This window comes from Denticeps clupeoides, chromosome 4, assembly GCF_900700375.1.
Source record: "Denticeps clupeoides chromosome 4, fDenClu1.1, whole genome shotgun sequence".
Classification (NCBI taxonomy): domain Eukaryota; kingdom Metazoa; phylum Chordata; class Actinopteri; order Clupeiformes; family Denticipitidae; genus Denticeps; species Denticeps clupeoides.
In genome coordinates, this window is record NC_041710.1 from 24,827,601 (window position 1) to 24,846,580 (window position 18,980).

Below are 18,980 nucleotides of genomic sequence, written 5' to 3' on the forward strand. Positions count from 1 at the left end.
TCTGTTCTCGAGAAATTCTTCACGAGACAATCAGTCACCTTTGTTGAAATAGATGTCTCAAATTCTGTAATTTTCAACAACAACAATAATAACAACCATGTATTATTTATTTATACATCTGAGGGTAGCTCATATTCCTTCACAAAAAGGGCTGTCAGCATCAGTTAACATCAGTTAACAAATAATTAAGTGCGAATTAGAGACTAAGAAAACATTTTCAATAACACATAAATATGATAGATAAAAAAAAATCGGAGTGGAGGCCTGACAAATGTCTAGATGCGAATAATAACCGATAATAACGTAATGAACTTTGTGGAGGAGGAAGAACGCCCCGCCGGTGCGTACGTGTGGTTTCGCACAGCAGCTCCTCGCCCTGCTGGACGTCGCGTCGCGTCGCTCGCCGCCTATTGGCCGGCCGGGCGGGGTCACGTGGCCGCGGCCCCCGGCTCGCGCTGGCCGTCTGCCGTCCGCGCGCCTGGCGTCTGTGGCGGTCACTTATTCGGTCGAAATGTTGCTGCTGGACGCGGATTCGCAGGTAGGACGCTGGTCTATTCCACACTACTTTTTTATGTTACAAAACCAGCACAGTAGTTAGGACTCGGGTGGCCATTATGGTGTGTTATATTGAGATATAGGTCACTGTGAATATGTACTGTAAATATCTGTACTGTGAATATGTAGTGTAAAGTGACAGGGAGGCAGCTGTGTCGTCACTGTTACCTTTTGTTCTTGTCTTGTGTGTCCTGTTTGAAATATCCAGCATATCCTCTTACGAGCATCCTACAGGATGTTGTCCTGTTTGTCCTTGTTCAGTGCACAGAAAAGTTTAACTTTTCTTTTATAGTATTTAGGTTTTAGTTGTAGTTAGTATAGTTTGGTTTAGTGTGCATATACATTTTGATCTTTTACAATTGCCTTTTCAATACACGGTGTACTGCGTATACTGTTGTACTGACAATAAACCAATTTTGAACCTTGAATTACCTCATTAATTTCAGGGACAGCAAAATAAACATTTTTCCTTAATAAATTTGGGACAGTGCATCCAAAATGTAAATATTTCACTAGTATATCAAATATATTAATATATATTTTTAATACATGTACTCTAAAAACATCAAAAATATATCAATGTTTTAAAGTAGCTGAATACAGCAGTGTGATATGAGCTTATTGCCCCCTGTGCTGTGCAGCTGGACTGCATTGACAACTTGTTTGAAGCCGGATACGGGGTGAACTCCGGTGGGGACGATTGTGGACAGACCCCTGCGCACTTGGCAGCTTTTGGCGGTCAGGCTTTCTGTCTGCTCTGGCTCTTGCGAACGGGAGCAGATGCCAACCAGCAGGTACCTATTATAAAGTTTAGCATGCTCGACTAATTTACGTTAATAATGCATTATTTTAATATGTAGTGCACCTTTTTTGTAAAGGATGTCTCTGGAGAAACACCTGTGCACAAAGCTGTGAGGGCAGGGAGCTTGGAGTGCGTCAGCGTCCTCGTGGCCAGTGATGCCCAGCTTGAGTAAGTGTTTTAAAACCTTTTAAAATTCCGGCTGCCAAAAATTACACCCAAGTCAACCACGCTGGTTGCTTGTTTACAAAATTTTTTATATTGTCAATTCTTTCTAAATTAGGATTTGTAATAAGAAGGGCCAGACTGCTGAAGACCTGGCATGGTCATGCGGCTTCGCCGAATGCGGGAGGTTGTTACGCACCCTCCGAAAGACGCGACGTCCGAGCGTGCAGACAGACGTTACGTGCAGGGCACGTGACCACCTCAGCTGCGCCGGCCAGAAGCGAGCAGGCCTCAGCCCAGATGCCCAAGACGGAAAGAAGGCCCGTGACTGGTGATTGGCCAGATTACACCAAATGGGGAAATAAACAGCCCTAAAGACTGATATGAAGAGTCGGCTGCTATCAGGTCTAACAGAGTGGATAGCGTGGACACTCAAGCCTCCACTAAGAAGGGGCTGCTACGAGGGTCTACTTTCCCACCTTTTTGATAAATATACCACACTACTGTGTGACTGAGAACATACAAATGCATATGTTCATAATAGAGCAAGGATGACAATGATGCTCATCAAGAAGGGCCAACAAACGGAGACAGTAAGAGAGCCAACAGTTTTTATTGTCCTTATTGCTGTACTCATGGTTTAATGTTCCCATGGTATCAAACAAGCGCACTTTGAACTCACAGACAAGTGAAACTGAGAAATGAATGAATACCACCACATTTAGAACTGTCCCTGGGTTCAAAGTTTTTGAGATCCCTGAACTCTCTCCTGTACTTTACAACCTGCAAAGTGTGACTGTTTACATTAGTTAAGTTAGGAATAAAACTTTGTTAAAATATCTTGTTGGTGCTTATTTATTCTTTCCTCTCTATGCACACATGCGCTCAAATTGCCTTTGGTCTCTGAGGAAGACAGAGATTGTAGTAGGCATTCTGGTCCCAGAACTCGGGTCCTTTCCATCCACACCATCCCTATACACAAAAACAACTGGTTATATATGCATGAAACAAGAACACAGGTATGCTCAGTACACAGACATATATATAATTACAAAAAATATGCAGGATTGCATAGATATAGTCACAATTATAGCATGTAGCTTATATTCAAATTTAATATTAAAATTCTAAAGCAAAAAATGGCAAGGTCTGATCATAACATTTAATTGGTTCTGCTTGTTTTCGGATGGAGTGCTGTTCCCATTTACAGGTGAACATGTGATTTGAAAGAATACATCATTTGCAGAGTTCGATAGACTTTAGCACCTTGTCAGTGATGGTCTGCAGGTCTTCCCCCCCAGTGTAGTGTGGGTCCAAGATGAGAAAGCGAATCTGCCCTGATGTCTCGCTCCACGCCACTCCCAGAATGGTGTGTGCTAGAACACCCCCTCCTGTTCAGGCAATTGACATGAGTGAGAAGCAAATCACATTTCATGAATCAATACCTGCTACTTCACACTCACCAATCATAACAGGAGTTCCTTCAGTCAGAAAGTGGTTTGCTAGTTCTCTTCCTTGCGAGGGAAGCTCAGAGCCCTGGCTATAAAAATTAAACTTAAGTAACCCAGCCTAAAGGCTTATTACATTCTGTGGGAATTAATGTCAATGTAATAGAAATTGAGTGGAGTCTAAAATATACAAACCGACCTTACAAACAAAATCTTGGACGTCACTCCCAATAGGTGGCTCAGTACAGCCTGCACTTCAATGGAGCCAATCCACTGCCGTGAGCCCACAAAGGCTGCGGGCTTGTCCCCAACATCAACAAGAGCCTGGACGATAAACACATCAGCTCAATAAAACTGGTTTACAAATCACACCGCTGGAGTTTGACACAAGCATTCAGTCGATGAGATAACTTCTGTTTACTGTGCGCTCGGCTGGTGATTCCCTACCTGCTGAATCTCTTTGTGGGTGGGCACAGTGCGCTCCATGTAGCCCTGCTGTCGGAACCAGGAGCAGATGGTCTGTAGGGAGCGGTAGGCACAACCCCAGCCATTATCATCCATTCGATCCTGCATGTAGTGATGGTAGCTGTACACACCCTGCACCAAATACGGCTAGAGAGAGAGGATAAACATTAATTGAAACAGCACCACAATGTCATCTTTACTTGCCAGTTCTTCATAAATGGTGAGAAGCGGAGTCTCAGCAAACTCACTTTTGCTCCCTCTATGTTGGGGTGATTCAAGTGATTGTGGGGGTTTCGGAGGTAGCCGTCTTTGTAAGGTTCGTCAGGAAAGTGAAATGCGTTTGAGCGTCTAAAGTAAGGCCTGTCATCAGGCAGCTCGAACCTGTTGTGAAGCTCCTATGAAAGTGGGGGAACATCAACCGACAAAGCCATGATGTGATATCTGGGTTTCTAAAGTAGCCTCGCCATACATCAGCACGGAATAAAAATGACACATGGTATAAAGTACAGATTAGATAAATAAGAAGGCCTTCTGCTTTTCATACCTTTCTGAAAGATTCCAGCCCTTTGTCATCAACGCTAGCAGGGTAAACTATGGTGACCAGTTCTGTAGAAGTGGGCAGTGAAAAATGGAAGGGCCGAGGTACTGGCACATCCGTGTCCTTCATGTGTCGCAGTGTGACTGCCTCCATTTCAGACAGCTGAGTAGAGAGTGCCCTCAAAAGGCGTTTACAGGACCTACAAGAAAACGAAGAGCGGGTCATTCAAGTCTGTCGGGGCAGTCACGTTACGTTTAATATAAAATTGATTTTCCCCCCACGTATTTGGCACCGATATTGAAGTAAGTTTTTGTGAACCGGACCAAAAAAAAAAAAAAAAAGGCTCACGATCCAAAGGTCTCGTCAGACCGCACAGTAACTACGCAGTCCATGGGCAGGACCATCCTGATGCAGTGGTGCTTCTTGTTCTCTCGGTAGAGACAGGGTGCAGAGGGCTCAGTCGGTTCTGTTATCTCCATCATGAAGCGCAGGTTCACAACCGGCTGAGAGGAACAGGTGATGGGGGGAAAAAACAGGAATAAATGCTAGTCTGAGTACTAGTGCAGATCGTCGTTCAGAGGTTCTTCAGTACCACAACACTCTTCTTGTCTTTTTTCTTCTTCTTCCCCCCTCCATCGTCATCTTCTGATCTGATTCAACGCAAACAGAAGAGCTTCAATATTTATTTATTTAATGCACCACAGAATAAGGGTGGTAGTGGGTAGCAAACTTGCCCATGAACCCAGGTTCAAACCCCACTTAATACCCCACTTGTGTCCCTGAGCAAATGTCTCCAGGGGGGGGACTGTCCCTGTAACTACTGATTGTCTGATAAATGCTGTAAACGTAGGGTGGGTGGGTGCATGGTGCTTACCGAACATACTGCAGCAGCTCTCCACACGCGGTGCTTTCATCCACGTCATCGAGACTGGCCTGAAACGATTTATTGGGCCAAATAAATAAGGCGCTGTCGGTCAGGCTGAAAACAAGGGACTCCGCCTTCACTCGCGAGCGCAGGTCTGCAAAGCTCCTTGAAACCTCCAGCTGCCTCTGGGACGCTTCGGAGAAAGAAAGAAAGAAATAAAGAAAGAAAGAAATAGTGCAGGACGTCACTGCTTGTGGCCACACCAGCCCCAGGGAAGCGAGGAGGATTTTACCATCGGAGACGTCCAGCTGGCACAGGAACTCCAGACCTCCTCCCAGACGCAGGATCATGGCGCCGTCGTCTACGAGGACCTGGAACAAGTCCACCCTGCGTGTTACTCTCTTCCCCGGTTCTGGTGTGGTTTAGTTTAATGCTCCACAACAGCGACGTGTGAATGCAGAACTTTGTACCATTTCAGACAGACGACATCCTCGCAGAACGTCTCGTAAAGTCTCTCAGGAAGCTGCCATGTCTGACGGCCGGAAGTGGATGGAAGTCTCCGCCCACTTTTCCTGTCTTAAAGGGACAGTGGCGCGAAAGAAACCCCTCGCCCGGCTGCTGGAGCGATCGTGGCTCATGTTATTATTTTGCTTCGTGTGCATGCCGATATTGATCGTTTTAAGAGTAAAACGAAGCATTGATTAAGTGCCACTGCAGTGTGCGTCACTGGGACCATACAGAACCCGCTCCATTTAGCTGGAATTGGAAGAACATGACCGGGCTGCTGTAGTAGTAATAAAGTAAATTTGTTGTCCAGACGGGGGCCCTGCAAATAAAATGGATGTAACCTATGGAAATTGTTAACAGATGTGTGAGTAGATAATTTGCATTTTTTATCAGACGCCCTTATCCAGAGCGACTTACAATCAGTAGTTACAGGGACAGCCCCCCCTGGAGACACTCAGGGTTAAGTGTCTTGCTCAGGGACACAATGGTAGTAAGTGGGGTTTGTACCTGGGTCTTCTGGTTCATAGGCGAGTGTGTTGCCCACTAGTCTGCTACCACCCTATTATTTATAAACATATAAATAATTTGCTTTATGGAGTTCAAATGAAGTTCATTTTGAAATGCCAATGTGACACCCACAACTCCCCCAGAACAAAAAACATTACCACATAAAATGCAAGTTAGTTTAATTAAATAACCATGCACCGACATTTTAATGAACTTTTTTCAGTTTATTACAGGTGGACACAATATGATTTCCTTGGATGTTCTGGACACTTTCATGAATCACAGGAATCTGTAACTCTACACGTTTTATTGAGCCAAAGCTGTGTCTCACAAAAAAAAGCATCACACCTGCCTGTGGAAAACATTCAGCATATCAGTATCCCATATGTGCTCCCATGAAACCCCCATGCCAGCACGTGCATGCTGTTCCTGCCCTGTGTATGGAGCCTGACCCATTTGCAAACACTGCTGCAGAAAAAGGCGATAAGAATGATTTATCACCTGCAGCCTTTAACATGCTTGTCATCTCGCCAGTTGGCAGTATTTAGAGAATGCTTTTTTCATCATGTGTTGAGATTTTTTTTTTCATTTAAATTATAACATATCTTTCTTAATTATATTAAATTAGATGCTGAAACTAACAACATTTATGTAGGAAAGTAAATAAAAAAGGTTTCAGTACTTTGAGAGTATTAACAGGATAAAATAAAGAACAATGTCAATAGCTGTTTTACATTCTATAAGTGGGTAATTTAGCTTGATTTAAAACATAACAAAAAAGACCCAGTGCCCATGAAACATGCAAAATTATCCTAGATAATGCATGTCATTTGATACTTGGATATGGTTTTGCTTTAGTGAATCTTCATGCTTGACATCATTGGGCAGAATGGACCTTGAGTACGTCCATATCACATCTGGCATTTTCACAGCTGGTGGCTCTGCAGTGATGTGCATAAACAGTTGGGCTGCTCTGAATCAATGTGTGTACATATTACGAACATACATGTGGCCAATAAATGTCTGCATTTTATCTGAATGGTGCAATAGTGGGATATTCCACCAATCAATCTGCTTTCTATACAGCCCCTGATTTTGTACTTTATTTTTGGCTGAATTTAAAGGTTATTGGACTCTATGCCTGTGGGTAAGTCGTGACAAGGTCGTGACCCTCTGGTGGTCTTGTCCGGGCTCGTGCATGGGTCTCACAGTACAGCTGGCCCTCCACAAAGAAATAGCCTTTCTGCTTTAGGTTCATATCACAGTCAGAACAGACAAAGCACCCAGGGTGTCGAAACTTGTCGCGTGCCTTCACCACCGTTCCCCTGTATTCCCGGAGAAAGTGTGAGAGAGAAAGGGAGAGACAAGGATAAAGACAGACAGAGAGAAAGAGCACATATTTAGTCCATACATCCAAATTAAACTTTAAACATTCGAGCAAAACCCCTGGGGACAGCAGCACTCACACAATCCCATTGCCACACTTGTCACACACAGGCAGCTTCTGCAGGTTCCCAGCAGGTGCTGCGGGTTTTGTGCTGGGAGCTCTTACTGTTTTTGTAACCAGAGGACGGGTTCCTGTACAAAAAGTGATATCACAGTCATTCTTTTTCATAAACCTAAACTGTTATGTATGGTTTTTAAAACTAAAACCATATGTTCTGTGCACTTCAGACTACCTCACATGCAGAGAGTGTTCTCAACCTCTGAAAAGGCAAGGACAGTGCAAATAACCTCTTAATAATCCTCAGTGAACAACTGTCATAATTATATTATGTTTGGCCTTGTATTTTTTTGAGGATTTACCACATCCTAGCGTAATCTTTTCCATCTGTTTTATTCTTTCTTTATTCATTATTTTGAAAGCCCTCTTCTTTGGTATTCCATTCTTGGTTGTAAAAGTATCCTCTAACCATCACTGTTGACAAAGTCCTGCAGAGCTTTAAATGAGCCAGACTGCCGGGGTTCGTGAGGCTCTTCTTGCTCCTGCTCCTTTTGCAACATGCGGTAGACATCAGACTCTTCAATGGAAGTCAGGGTCCTCGGGCTGCAGCATTGGAGAACAGAGATTGGAGGATATGTGTCACTGTCTCTTCTGGGTTCAGGTATGGGCCATCATCCACTAATGTCCAGCAAACATCAACCATGTGATCGTGAAAACTGATTTTCAGTGCAAGGCAATTTTTTATAGAGATAAAAATAACAAATGATGAGGCGATAAAACACCACGGCCCAGCTCCATCACAAAAGGATTAGTATTGGCAAATACATTTAATTTATCCAAGAAGACCAGGAAATTCAAAAGTTATACAGTTACTAGTTTTGTTTCTCATCCATCCTGATTCAAAATCCTCTCAAATGCCTTGCCCAACTTGGTCAGATGCATTGTGGGAGTTAAAGTGATTTAGCACCTTGGTCACAGAGCACCATAATCTGGTGGCGTGGTGTGGCAAACCTTCATTCCAGTGTGCTTCGGTAATCCCCACGCTGTGACACCCCATATATCTGGTGGCTTAATGAGATCCACATGACTGGACTGGAAATGGGCATCTGCAGCCTAGGAGTGTCTGGCTGGGCGCCCAGTGGCAGTGAAGCCTGCCCTCACAGCTAGTTGATTAACAATTGTGTCTTATTATAGGATTTAAGTGGGTCTATGGGCTCAGCCCACATGGGATGTGAATTAATTGGCACGAGGTTAAAATTGAAATAATGTAACGCGAGAAAGTTTTCAATGTATTGTAGAATTTTTTGGGATTTTATGTCAAACCATAAATGCCCAGGAGATGTCAGGCCTTCTTGCTCCATCTGTTAAATCAACTAAATCACCAAAGAAATTAATCTAATAGAAACTAAACCTAAACCATGTCCAAAAAAACAATTCAGTTTCAGGACATTAAAATAATGCCAAGAATGAAACACAGATCTAATAGAATAATCTAATAGAAACTAAACCTAGACCATGTCCAAAAAAACTATTCAGTTTTAGGACATTAAAATAATGGCAAGAATGAAACGCAGTAAAAATGATCTCTGTATACACTCACCTAAGTGGCTTATTATGAACCATGCCCCGCAGTTGCCCATGAAGGGCATCTTGGATATTTCCTGAGGAGTAGAGGCCGATGGGCGAGTTATATGCTGCGCTCACCACCTGCCTCTTGTCATCAATGTTAGCAGCAGCCACAAATGGCTGGGCCTTGCGGTTGTGGCCTGTCCCAATTGGTGTATATTCCTTGCAGAGGGAGAAAGACACAAGGTTCGTTAAAACAATACTCCTTTTCATTGCATGTAAACACATTTAGGCAGTCTGTCTTACTTGCTTCTCTTCCTCCAGGTTGATTTTGAATGGATTTACTTTCCCATCTTCAATCACGTGTGGAGACCAGAGTTTGGTTTCAGGCCTAAGAGTATAAAAATGACGTTGTCTAAGTCTGACAGACCATTGGTGTTATTTACAGCCGCTTCCTGCAGATAGACTGGCAATGATTGAAATGACAACATGGCTTGCCATGCTTTTGACTCATACTATATAAGATATAGTAAACATCTTTATGTCTGTGTGAAGGCCTCTTGGAATGAAATGATCCATGAATCAACGGGGCATAAATGTTACAACTCATACTGAGGCCACAGCAGAGAGTTCTGGTAGTTGATTTTTGTAGCTGTTGGGCGAGTGTGCTAGAGTACAAACGGTAATGATTTGTGTTTGAAATGTTCACATTATCAGATCTATGGGTAGAGTTCATGGAAATGCCTGGTGCAAGATCATCAAAATGGTGGTGATTGCATGAAGACGCTCAACTTACTGCCAGTTTACCTTTCTATGGTGAGACACAACTGACTACCACAGTCCTTGATCCTGTTCTGAGCCTCACAGTGCATCATGTCTTCAGTAGGCACACCGTCAATGGCGATGATAATGTCACCGGTGCACAGATTTGCCACCGAGGCTTTACTGCCTGGATTGATCTAAGAGGGGGAGAGAGAGAGAGAGGGATGGAAGCACAGGGCTCAAGGCAATAAAACTTGGATGGAAGAGGCTAGATGGCCAGGTTTTCAGTGAGGTGAATCCAGTCTGCAGGAGGATCTGTGGTGCCTGAGCTCTGTGTCTATAAATGGCTGGGTGCAGCAGATGTCCCTGCTGGCTACAGTCTCGTGGTTCAGCTCGAGGGGCTGTCTTGAGACTTCAGAAGACCATCGTCAGTTCAGAAGGCTATTCTCATGAATTAATGCCCCCACAGGTGAAAAATCCTCTGTGCTCCATCAGCCGCACTTCATTTGTAACTGTGGCTTTTAGGGATCCATCCTCTGCTGGGAGCTTCCAATACACACAGGATAGGCTGTGTTCCTGTAAGGCTAAGCTGCAGCATCTGCTACTGATCATTTATGTTCTCTGACCTTCTCTGCATGTGAACCTTTGATCTCCCACACAGTTATGACAGCAGCATTCAGAGACAAGCACTTACGAGCAATGTAATAGCAGTTAGTAGAAAACAGATTTAAAAAAAGCCCAGAAATAAAAAAGTTTGTTCAGTCGGATATGTATTACTGCGACTGCATGGTCCTACACATGACAGTAGAGCTCAGAAACGCTAGTCAGGTCCAGACCAGTGAAGAAGCGTTCGTCTCTGTGTAAAACATCCTTGCCCTCACTGGTATGCATGCTTGTGTAAACTGTTTCTCCCCCACTCCTTTTCTCTCAGCATGAGCGCGGTAAACAGATCACGGGGAGTGATGGTGTCCAGGCTGGGCCAGCATGCAGAGCGGCCAGCTTTATTATTATTATTATTATTTTTTTTACATTTTATGAAAACGACTTTGTGGTGCAGAGTTATTAAAGTCAGAGCCTCACATCCCGATGCTTCATCCCTCCCAGAGCAGCGATCACTAGGCCTTTGCACACTGCAGGGGAGGAAAACACTCATGGACTGGGGCCACCTTGCATTATTAGGATTTGAAGTGAGACACCATACTGGCTGGCTGTCATATTCCAAAAGCAGCATGGGGTTTCCGTATCACTTGTTTTCACCCCTGCGCCAAAGGCTGAAGCCTGAACTTAAAAGACACATTATGAATTACTCAGGGGGTGCTTCAGTAAGGTCAGGTTATAAATAACCCAGGGATAAAGGACCTAAGGGAAAGCCATGTCATGGAAGAAAGTGAGATTTACATTCAGGCATCCTCAGAGGCAGCCCTTATCATATCCTGGTGCATCTTTACAGCTCGCCTTCTGACGTGGACTTTCTCTGTGTGGCTGCAGTGGAGCCTGTTGTCGGGGTCAGGGATTTCTGAAGAAAGACAGCACTGCCCAGAGAAATGAAACGCTCTCTCTGGCGGTCACCAAAATCTGGCCACATGTTCATATCAGCCCACAGCATCAGAGCTGCCCTGCTCCTCTGAGGACAGTGAATTTCAATTAATAAGATTCTGCTTTCTTTCCCAGACATCGAAGTCAGACCAAAAATGGCCATGGTTGTGAAGAGCTTGGGTACAGCAATGCTGAGTGAGTTTAAGGAATGTACCAAAGGCTAAATCTTATTAGAAAAACTGACAGCAGAGCCAAACACGGTCTAATAAGAGCATACTGATGGGAGAACCTGGCATCAATGAACACATTGTGTTCTGCCTTTAAAAAAAAGCAGATGCCTGCCCTATGGTGACAAATTCCTAATAGACTCCTGTACTTTTGAAATTAAAGTGAGGAAAAGCTGCATGGAATTTAAAACAACCATTTAACCCATTAGACATTCGAATATTATTAAGACAATTGTATAAATTACAAAAGATTTCCCCCACCTTTATCCCTCCTTCAACAGTTTGGAGGGGAGGGGTGAAGTTTCGCAATGTAGGCTCCATCTTTGGAAGATATAGGGGTAAAGCCATTAACTACCAATGTCCTATGCCCACTGTCCACTTCTCTTTCTAAATATAGTCCCACATCAGACATGACTGTGTACCCTCAGAATGACACCCATGTTAGTAGCCAAGTGGGTAACATCCTCGAGTATGAACCACAAAGTCACAGCTCAAACACCACTTACTAAAGTAAAAGTCAAATGATTGTTATTGTGAAACACTGCAGCACAGCACATGGTGACACCACGAAATGTTTCTTCTGCTTTTAACCATCACTCTTAGTAAGCAGTGGGCAGTCATGATGTGTGTAGTATGTGGGGACGACACTTTGCTCCCTGGCACCTTAGTGGCACCTTGACGGTTTGGAATTCAAACTGGCAACCTTCCAGTTACGGGTTTGTTTCCTTTCCCGCTACGCCAACCACTGACCCCACTTACTACCATTGTGTCCCTGAGCAAGACACTTAACCCTGAGTGTCTCCAGGGCGGACTGTCCCTGTAACTACTGATTGCAAGTCACTCTGATGAATGCCATAAATGTAAATGTAAATGTAAACAAGTCGGCCGGTGTTTAAAAATGAAATAAAGGAGCATGTTAATGCTCACTGTAATCTGCAGCTGGTTTTGTGTCTTCCCCTTGTTTCTAGGTTTAGTTTGAATGAACAAGAAGCACACCCCCTTTCATAAAGATTTCCTCGGAGAGGCATAAGAGCTGAATCAATTCCTAAAAATGGGCTGTTGCTTCAGCTGTCAGAGACGCCGGGCTTTGTTAGGACCCATATATTGTCACAAGCATCCACATGAGCTAGTGTCTGAGTGAGTGTGTGATGCAGACATCTATTTCTGGTGGGTTAAGACTCTACACAGACTCCCCCAATACTTCATCCATCCTTCTGTTTACACACCTTCAGTTGTCTTTTCTCTTTTCTATTACATTACACACAACGATGACACGAGTCAACCGCAGTCACACACACGGTGTCTAGTAACAACCATCAAGTTTAATGCACTCACACAGAGTTTAATCTTCAGGTAATCAACACTTCCTGCCAACTCACCCTGGAGATGGTCAGAGGCTGATTGAAGTCCTTTCCCCCCGTTAAACGGAAGCCCCAAGGGGCCGGCCTCTCCAGCACTACGTTCATTGGCATGTCTCCAACCTGGCCCTGGAGGGTGTGTCCGTCTCCCTGAAACACCTCTGTGTGCGTGTGTGTATGTGTGAGTCAGTGAGATGGCGGGCTTCTCTCCCGCTGACTAGCTGTGTGTTCTGGACAGGACACTATAAACTGGCGTGCACACAGGAGAGCTGAGAAACCACGCCCCCCCTGCATGGTTATTGGGCAGACTGGACCGGGAGCTGTTCGCTCACTTGCTCTCTCTCTCTCACCCCCCCCCCCCCCCTTATTCATCCATCACTTTTCTCGCTCAGAAAGTCTGTTAAGTGTCCAGCTCAGGAGCACAAGTGTGGGGTTTCATCTCTCTTTCCATGCATTAATAACCCACGTCCCCTGTATGTTTGCTGAATGTCAACACCCGGCGCTTGAGGCCAGGTGGCTGATGGGCTGCGTAGCGCACTCTGGTGAGGTATGTCGCTGCGCACGTCGCAGCTCCTCTGGCAGACTGGGTCCGGCACACATGCCCTTATTTGGTGAGCCAGAGCTCCATCAGAGACACCAAGAATGAGAGATACATTCCTGCCTCGCTGATGCGGCGTGGGCCCAGGTAACGATTCGCGGCTGTTTCTGATATTACAGGCACAGCTCGGAAAGCCTGACTTGCACTACTTCCCCTCTAATCGTCTTTTAATCAAATCCATCCGTCTTCATCTGCAGCGGACTCATTCCTCTAATCAAAAACAAATCAAACATGCATTACACATTCAGCTTTCAATGATTTTGTCAAATGAAAAGAGAACCTGGGAGTATTGAATTCATTTGTTCCATGCTGGGCGTACAGCCCCCAGATCTGGCCATTCATCTTTCTCCCGAGTTGGAAATGAAGGACTTGCTTTATTTTGTTCAGTCACTATGGAGGAGAGTGTTGGCGGGAGCCCCTCCTTCAGTGGGTGTGTCGAGTGTTTGCGCCTCCTTCTTTATGCCCTGTGGCATAACAAATGGGGAGTCATGATGAGGAAAGTCCATGATGCGAAGCAGGGGCTGATTTTTAGGATGATTTTTAATTACTTGACAGATGAGATTAATATGAAAACCACACAAATGTATCAAGCCAAATTTATTATTCATACTATAGAGTCGTACATAAGCATCAGCACTTTAGCTCACCAGACAGACACAGGCAAGCATTAGGAATATGTCTCACTCTTTCTTCCTCATCCAAAAAGAATCACACAACAGAGGCATGAGGACCTCCAGAGAGTCCAGTATCTTCAGTAAAAATGCCCACAGAAATGGCTACTCAAATTTACGGCACATGTGCCTAAAAACGGTATTTGTCCTTTGCATAAAATGGCTAGTTTTGCACCATGTCCTCTTTGTATGTAAACGACCAAAGACAATGGAGAGAAGCAATTAAAGATGGAGGGAAAAAATGAAAGCAATCCAAAACAATGCTGGGTGAGAAATGACTTTATAAAGCAGTGAATCTCTGTCATTTACAATTCAATACAAAAGACATACAAAAATGCCAAACAGTACAGTGAGATTAGTAGGAGGGTAGATGACAAAAATGAGGATGCAAAAAGGGGCAAAAATAACACATGGGCAAATAAGGTGCTTGCAATGATTGTTCCAATGTCCATGTCATTCGATGCACACAAACTTGTATGGATGTCAAAGCTCCTGTATATGCAACATACAGAATGAAAGCTATTTGCTTCCAGCTTGACTCTGATTATACTATATATATGAACATCAGTGACATTATGGCAACAGGCCCTACGTCAGAAAACACTTGGAACAAATAGCTAATTCAATAAATGCTAAGCAATAAAACTGCTAATGTAGTCAGTGCTCTTTTATCTTCAAACAAAACCCCAAACCAAAGCCCTGTATATAACTACATCATGAAACCTGGTTGAAAAGGATACTTTCATTAAAATAGACAAAGGTTGTGACCAATGACACTCTAATGTCCTTGTAGTTTCCACACAGTGTGGATTGACATTTCACACTTTGATCATTTTTAGTAATTTACAATCATTCATTACATCAAAAAGTTTAATCTGTATCAAAGTCAGAAAAAATCCGGTAAGTGTCTAGATGTTTGTGCCTAAATGGCAAGAACACTCATAGAAATAAAACTGGAAAAGAAACATTTGAATTTTTGTAAAATCCAAACCTTAAAATTCCACCTTTTTGTGCCATTCTAGCATAACTGGATTACTCCCGTGCTTAGAATTGTAGCATGTAGAATTCAGTACAGATTTCATATGTGATGGAGAAATATGAATTTTAAAATTACATTTCTCACTGGGTCTATAAATACAACCACATATTCATTTACAGCATTTACCAGACACCCTTATCCAGAGCATGTACAGTTCATGTACAGTTTAATATAAACACTGTGTATTTTAGGGAATGGATTCAAATGAGCGTCAATACTGTGCAGACTGAAAATTATCCACACAGAAAAAGACTTCTGTTCCTGTTGCTTGGTTTGGGTCAGTCAGCAGAGAGCCCTTTTGGTGAGTATGTTGTAATACTGATGTACCGTTCAATGATTTAAGCTCCTCCTGAAGGGTTAAGGTTAGGGTTAACTTATTCCATTTTTATCAAATCTGGCACAAATAGAACAAACAGAAGCAGCAATGGTTTCAGGAACAATGAAATCGCAGATGAACAAGAAGAAGTGTATCATTTTGCTCCTGTTGATGCAATCCGAATTCTTCACAGTCTATTGTGTAATCACGGTGGAAATATGAGTCTAATAAATAATCAAATTTAGGTAAATACAGAAATAATAGTATAACTGTGTGCACTGCTGACCCATATACATTGTGGAGCAGTTGGTGTGAGATGCAAAGTCAGTCAGATGTGTAGAAATCATCTGTGAAAGTCTAGTAAAGATGGCTAGTTAGAGCTAACAAGAGCACATATACACACACACACACACACACACACACACACAGGGGTGATGTTCCTGGGTAGCCCAATGCTGATAGGAAACAGTGATGGCAGAGGGATGTCCAGAAACTCCACTATAGGGGCTTCACATAGTTTCCAGGGAAGGTGCCGAAAAGTTTGCTCCTTCGAGAAGTTCCTAAAAAAGCACAAGAGATACATAAACCTTTTCACTGAACAATAAACCAGTACACAGTCACTCGGGAAAATAATGGCTAATAAATTCATGAACCTAACCCCGGTGTACATTCAGGCATGTTATGAGTGCTACTACACAGCTTTGAGGGTCGGTATTCAACATTCTCTATCTGAGTGGTGATACCATCAGCGCTCACAGCAGGAAATGAGCTTTTAATTAAAGTCTTTGGCACCATTCCACAATGAAAGCAATTAACTGGGCAAACAACCAGTCTGTGTGCAATCTGTCTGTCACCATCACAGCTGGAAAGGTTTTTCTTTTGTGAGCTGTATGCTTTGCACTGTTGTGAAAGAGAACACATGTGGGACACACTCTAGAGACCCTCTGCAGCATAGGTCTACAGTCTGACAGAAGCTAATTTTTAATACCTTTGCCATATACGGTTACATTGTGCCTGGACAAATTTAATGAGTCCATGTACCAGAGCAGCGGACTCAATACTAAGAGCACAAGAGCACGGTGCCAATGGGTCTAGTTTTTGAAAGCTAGTGTATATTGCAGTGGAAAAAAGGGATTTAGGAGAAAAAAATCAGAAAACAGAATGTGTGGTCGAAAAAAGGTACTTGTACTACATTGACTGGGATAAATAGAATTGCAGTACTAAAAAAAGACTAAAACTAGACTAAAATAATCATTGATAATTCTAATTATGCACAAGCTTTTAGTTGACTGAAACTTACATTTACTGAAACTTACATTTGGGGCAGTGTGTTACCACTGCCCCAACAGATGAAGTCATGCTGTAAACTCAACTGAGTATATCTTATTTATACAAACCGGATTCCAAAAAAGTTGGGACACTAAACAAATTGCGAATAAAAACTGAATGCAATGATGTGGAGATGGCAAATGTCAATATTTTATTTGCAATAGAACGTTGATTCAAAATTTCACAGTGTCAACAAATCCACAAAAAGTTGGGGCAAGTACCAATAAGAGGCTAGAAAAAGTAAATTTGAGCATAACAAAGAGCTGGAAGACCAGTTAACACTAATTAGGTCAATTGGCAACATGATTGGGGTATAAAAAGAGCTTCTTAGTGTCTCTCAGAAGCCAAGATGGGTAGATGATCACCAATTCCCACAATGTTGCACAGAAAGAGAGTGGATCAACATCAGAAAGGTATTACCCTGTGAAAAATGGCAAAGACTTTGCATCTATCATCATCAACTGTGCATAATCTGGAACAATCGCGGTGAGTTAGGGTTCAAGACTGTAAAACCATACTGGATGCCCGTGATCTCCAGGCCCTTAAACAACACTGCACCACAACCAGGAATGCTACTATAAAGGAAATCACAGAATGGGCTCAGGAATACTTCCAGAAAGCATTGTCAGTGAACACAATCCACCGTGCAAAGAAGAAGCCATTTCTAAGCAAGATCCACAAGCTCAGGCGTTTTCACTGGGCTAGGGATCATTTAAAATGGAGTGTGGCAAAATGGGAGACTGTTCTGTGGTCAGACAAGTCACGATTCAAAGTTCTTTTTGGAACCTGCATTTTTCAACAAGATAATGCCAGACCACATTCTGCATCAATCACAACCTCATGGCTGCATAGGAGAAGGATCCGGGTAGTGAAATGGCCAGTCTGCAGTCCAGATCTTTCACCTATAAAGAATATTTGGCGCATCATAAAGAGGAAGGTGCGACAAAGAAGGCCCAAGACTATTGAAGAGTTAGAGGTCTGTATTAGACAAGAATGGGAGATCATTCCTATTTCTAAACTTGAGAAACTGGTCTCCTCGGTTCCCAGACGTCTGTTGAGTGTTGTAAGAAGGGGAGATGCCAGACAGTGGTGAAAATGGTCTTGTCCCAACTTTTTTGGGATTTGTTGACACCATGAGATTCCGAATCAACATATTTCTCCCTTAAAATTATACATTTTCTTAGTTTAAACTCTTTAGTTTAAACCGTGATTTATGTTCTATTCTGAATAAAATATTAGAAGTTGGCACCTCCACATTATTGCATTCAGTTTTTATTCACAATTTGTATAGTGTCCCAACTTTTTTGGAATCTTGTTTGTACTCATTTGAAAGTGATGCATTACCTTTGGATAGAATGTCATAATTTCCAGCTAATAGATTTGCTGTACTTACCCACAAACCAGCCATCGTCACACTTCTCCATGACGTCCACCACATCACCCTCCTTCAGCTCCAGTTCGTCCTCATTTCGAGGCATGTAGTTATACAGAGCCCGGAACCTGCAAGTGGCCAGAGTGTCAGGGAAATTCATACCTTTACGTGGACAGACACGCTGGGAACTGTAATTTAATACTTACGGCTCCCCTGCACTGTGGTGCGTATCCTGCATAGCCCTCTGGAAAACAGAAAAGGAAGGGAGTTAAAGGAGAGACAGCGAGTAAACTGATAAAGGGGGCTTCGAAGCTAGGTACATTTCATAAATTGCACATTAAAGTGAGCATTGGAGGCATCTCAAAGAAAAAACCAACATCCAAAAGCCAGTCAATTCCTTAGCCAAAAGATAACAGGGTTATTTTGAGACCAAGACAGGAAAAACCATGCTGAGCATGAGCAAACACAGAGGAGGCAATCTCCCATCCCTCACCACTACTAGTGTCACAGCAAACACGTTCCTACCCTGCGACTCCTAACAGGTGACAAGCACAGCCTCCGGGATGTGACAGGGCTACGAGGTGGCTTACCATCAACCACGGCACTGTGCTTAAAAACCAGCTGGAGAAAGTAAGTACCCGCTGGTCAAGAGTCATGTCAACGTCAACCAAAAATTCACACAGTCACACACCGACACAAACAGCATGCACACACACTGACTGCTTCTTTACACGTCCACAATACTAATACTAACTAAGGACAAAAAATCACTCTGTCAAACCACACAGACCAACAGGGAAGAGAACACAGGTTACTGAATGGGATCAAATCATAGACAAACGTTTATCCGCATTTTACAGTAAGGGCAGCAAGTAAGTGTGCCACATCTCTTAAACCAATGAATAAACTACCA

The 18,980-nt window shown here is 43.2% G+C and overlaps 3 protein-coding genes and 1 pseudogene across 4 annotated transcripts; 1 reads left to right on the forward strand and 3 right to left on the reverse strand.

Annotated features, from left to right (window-relative positions):
• Positions 1 to 115: 115 nt before the first annotated feature.
• On the forward strand, positions 116 to 2,358 carry LOC114788732 (ankyrin repeat domain-containing protein 37-like). Its single transcript, XM_028977576.1, has 4 exons — positions 116 to 538; positions 1,197 to 1,349; positions 1,434 to 1,525; positions 1,638 to 2,358. The coding sequence occupies exons 1-4, from the start codon at positions 512 to 514 to the stop codon at positions 1,852 to 1,854; spliced, it is 489 nt and encodes a 162-aa protein (XP_028833409.1). The 5' UTR covers positions 116 to 511; the 3' UTR covers positions 1,855 to 2,358.
• Positions 2,109 to 5,391, reverse strand: LOC114788731 (ufm1-specific protease 2-like). Of its 2 annotated transcripts, XM_028977574.1 has the most exons (12): positions 5,306 to 5,391; positions 5,128 to 5,206; positions 4,845 to 5,028; positions 4,563 to 4,620; positions 4,319 to 4,473; positions 3,977 to 4,169; positions 3,681 to 3,827; positions 3,415 to 3,579; positions 3,167 to 3,291; positions 2,983 to 3,059; positions 2,786 to 2,910; positions 2,109 to 2,491 (listed from the first exon to the last, which is right to left on the reverse strand). In XM_028977574.1, the coding sequence occupies exons 1-12, from the start codon at positions 5,306 to 5,308 to the stop codon at positions 2,405 to 2,407; spliced, it is 1,398 nt and encodes a 465-aa protein (XP_028833407.1). In that variant the 5' UTR covers positions 5,309 to 5,391; the 3' UTR covers positions 2,109 to 2,404. The 2 variants fall into 2 exon arrangements, with proteins under 2 accessions (XP_028833407.1, XP_028833408.1); XM_028977575.1 differs by lacking the exon at positions 2,109 to 2,491 and having other exon boundaries at positions 2,787 to 2,910; positions 2,983 to 3,055.
• A 665-nt stretch (positions 5,392 to 6,056) lies between these two features.
• Positions 6,057 to 12,968, reverse strand: LOC114788311 (PDZ and LIM domain protein 3-like). Its single transcript, XM_028976764.1, has 7 exons — positions 12,764 to 12,968; positions 9,667 to 9,818; positions 9,166 to 9,250; positions 8,894 to 9,081; positions 7,763 to 7,896; positions 7,316 to 7,427; positions 6,057 to 7,174 (listed from the first exon to the last, which is right to left on the reverse strand). Exons 1-7 carry the CDS (start codon positions 12,854 to 12,856, stop codon positions 6,985 to 6,987), a joined length of 954 nt encoding a protein of 317 aa, XP_028832597.1. The 5' UTR covers positions 12,857 to 12,968; the 3' UTR covers positions 6,057 to 6,984.
• Positions 12,969 to 14,275: 1,307 nt separating this feature from the next.
• LOC114787582 (sorbin and SH3 domain-containing protein 2-like) overlaps positions 14,276 to 18,980 on the reverse strand; it is a 44,006-nt pseudogene continuing 39,301 nt past the window's right edge.

Bases quoted from the DNA above. Each gene is read 5' to 3' on its own strand.
- LOC114788732 (XM_028977576.1), top strand. From the start codon at position 512: ATGTTGCTGCTGGACGCGGATTCGCAG. The intron at 539-1,196 runs GTAGGACGCTGG...TGTGCTGTGCAG, and splicing joins TGCTGGACGCGGATTCGCAG to CTGGACTGCATTGACAACTT. The intron at 1,350-1,433 runs GTACCTATTATA...TTTTTTGTAAAG, and splicing joins GAGCAGATGCCAACCAGCAG to GATGTCTCTGGAGAAACACC.
- LOC114788731 (XM_028977574.1), bottom strand. The intron at 3,292-3,414 runs GTAGGGAATCAC...TTTATCGTCCAG, and splicing joins CCCACAAAGAGATTCAGCAG to GCTCTTGTTGATGTTGGGGA. The intron at 3,060-3,166 runs GTCGGTTTGTAT...TAATTTTTATAG, and splicing joins TCCAAGATTTTGTTTGTAAG to CCAGGGCTCTGAGCTTCCCT.
- LOC114788311 (XM_028976764.1), bottom strand. From the start codon at position 12,856: ATGCCAATGAACGTAGTGCTGGAGAGGCCGGCCCCTTGGGGCTTCCGT. The intron at 9,251-9,666 runs GTAAACTGGCAG...TTATACTCTTAG, and splicing joins TTGTGTCTCACCATAGAAAG to GCCTGAAACCAAACTCTGGT. The intron at 7,428-7,762 runs GTTAGAGGATAC...CTTTTTGTACAG, and splicing joins GGACTTTGTCAACAGTGATG to GAACCCGTCCTCTGGTTACA.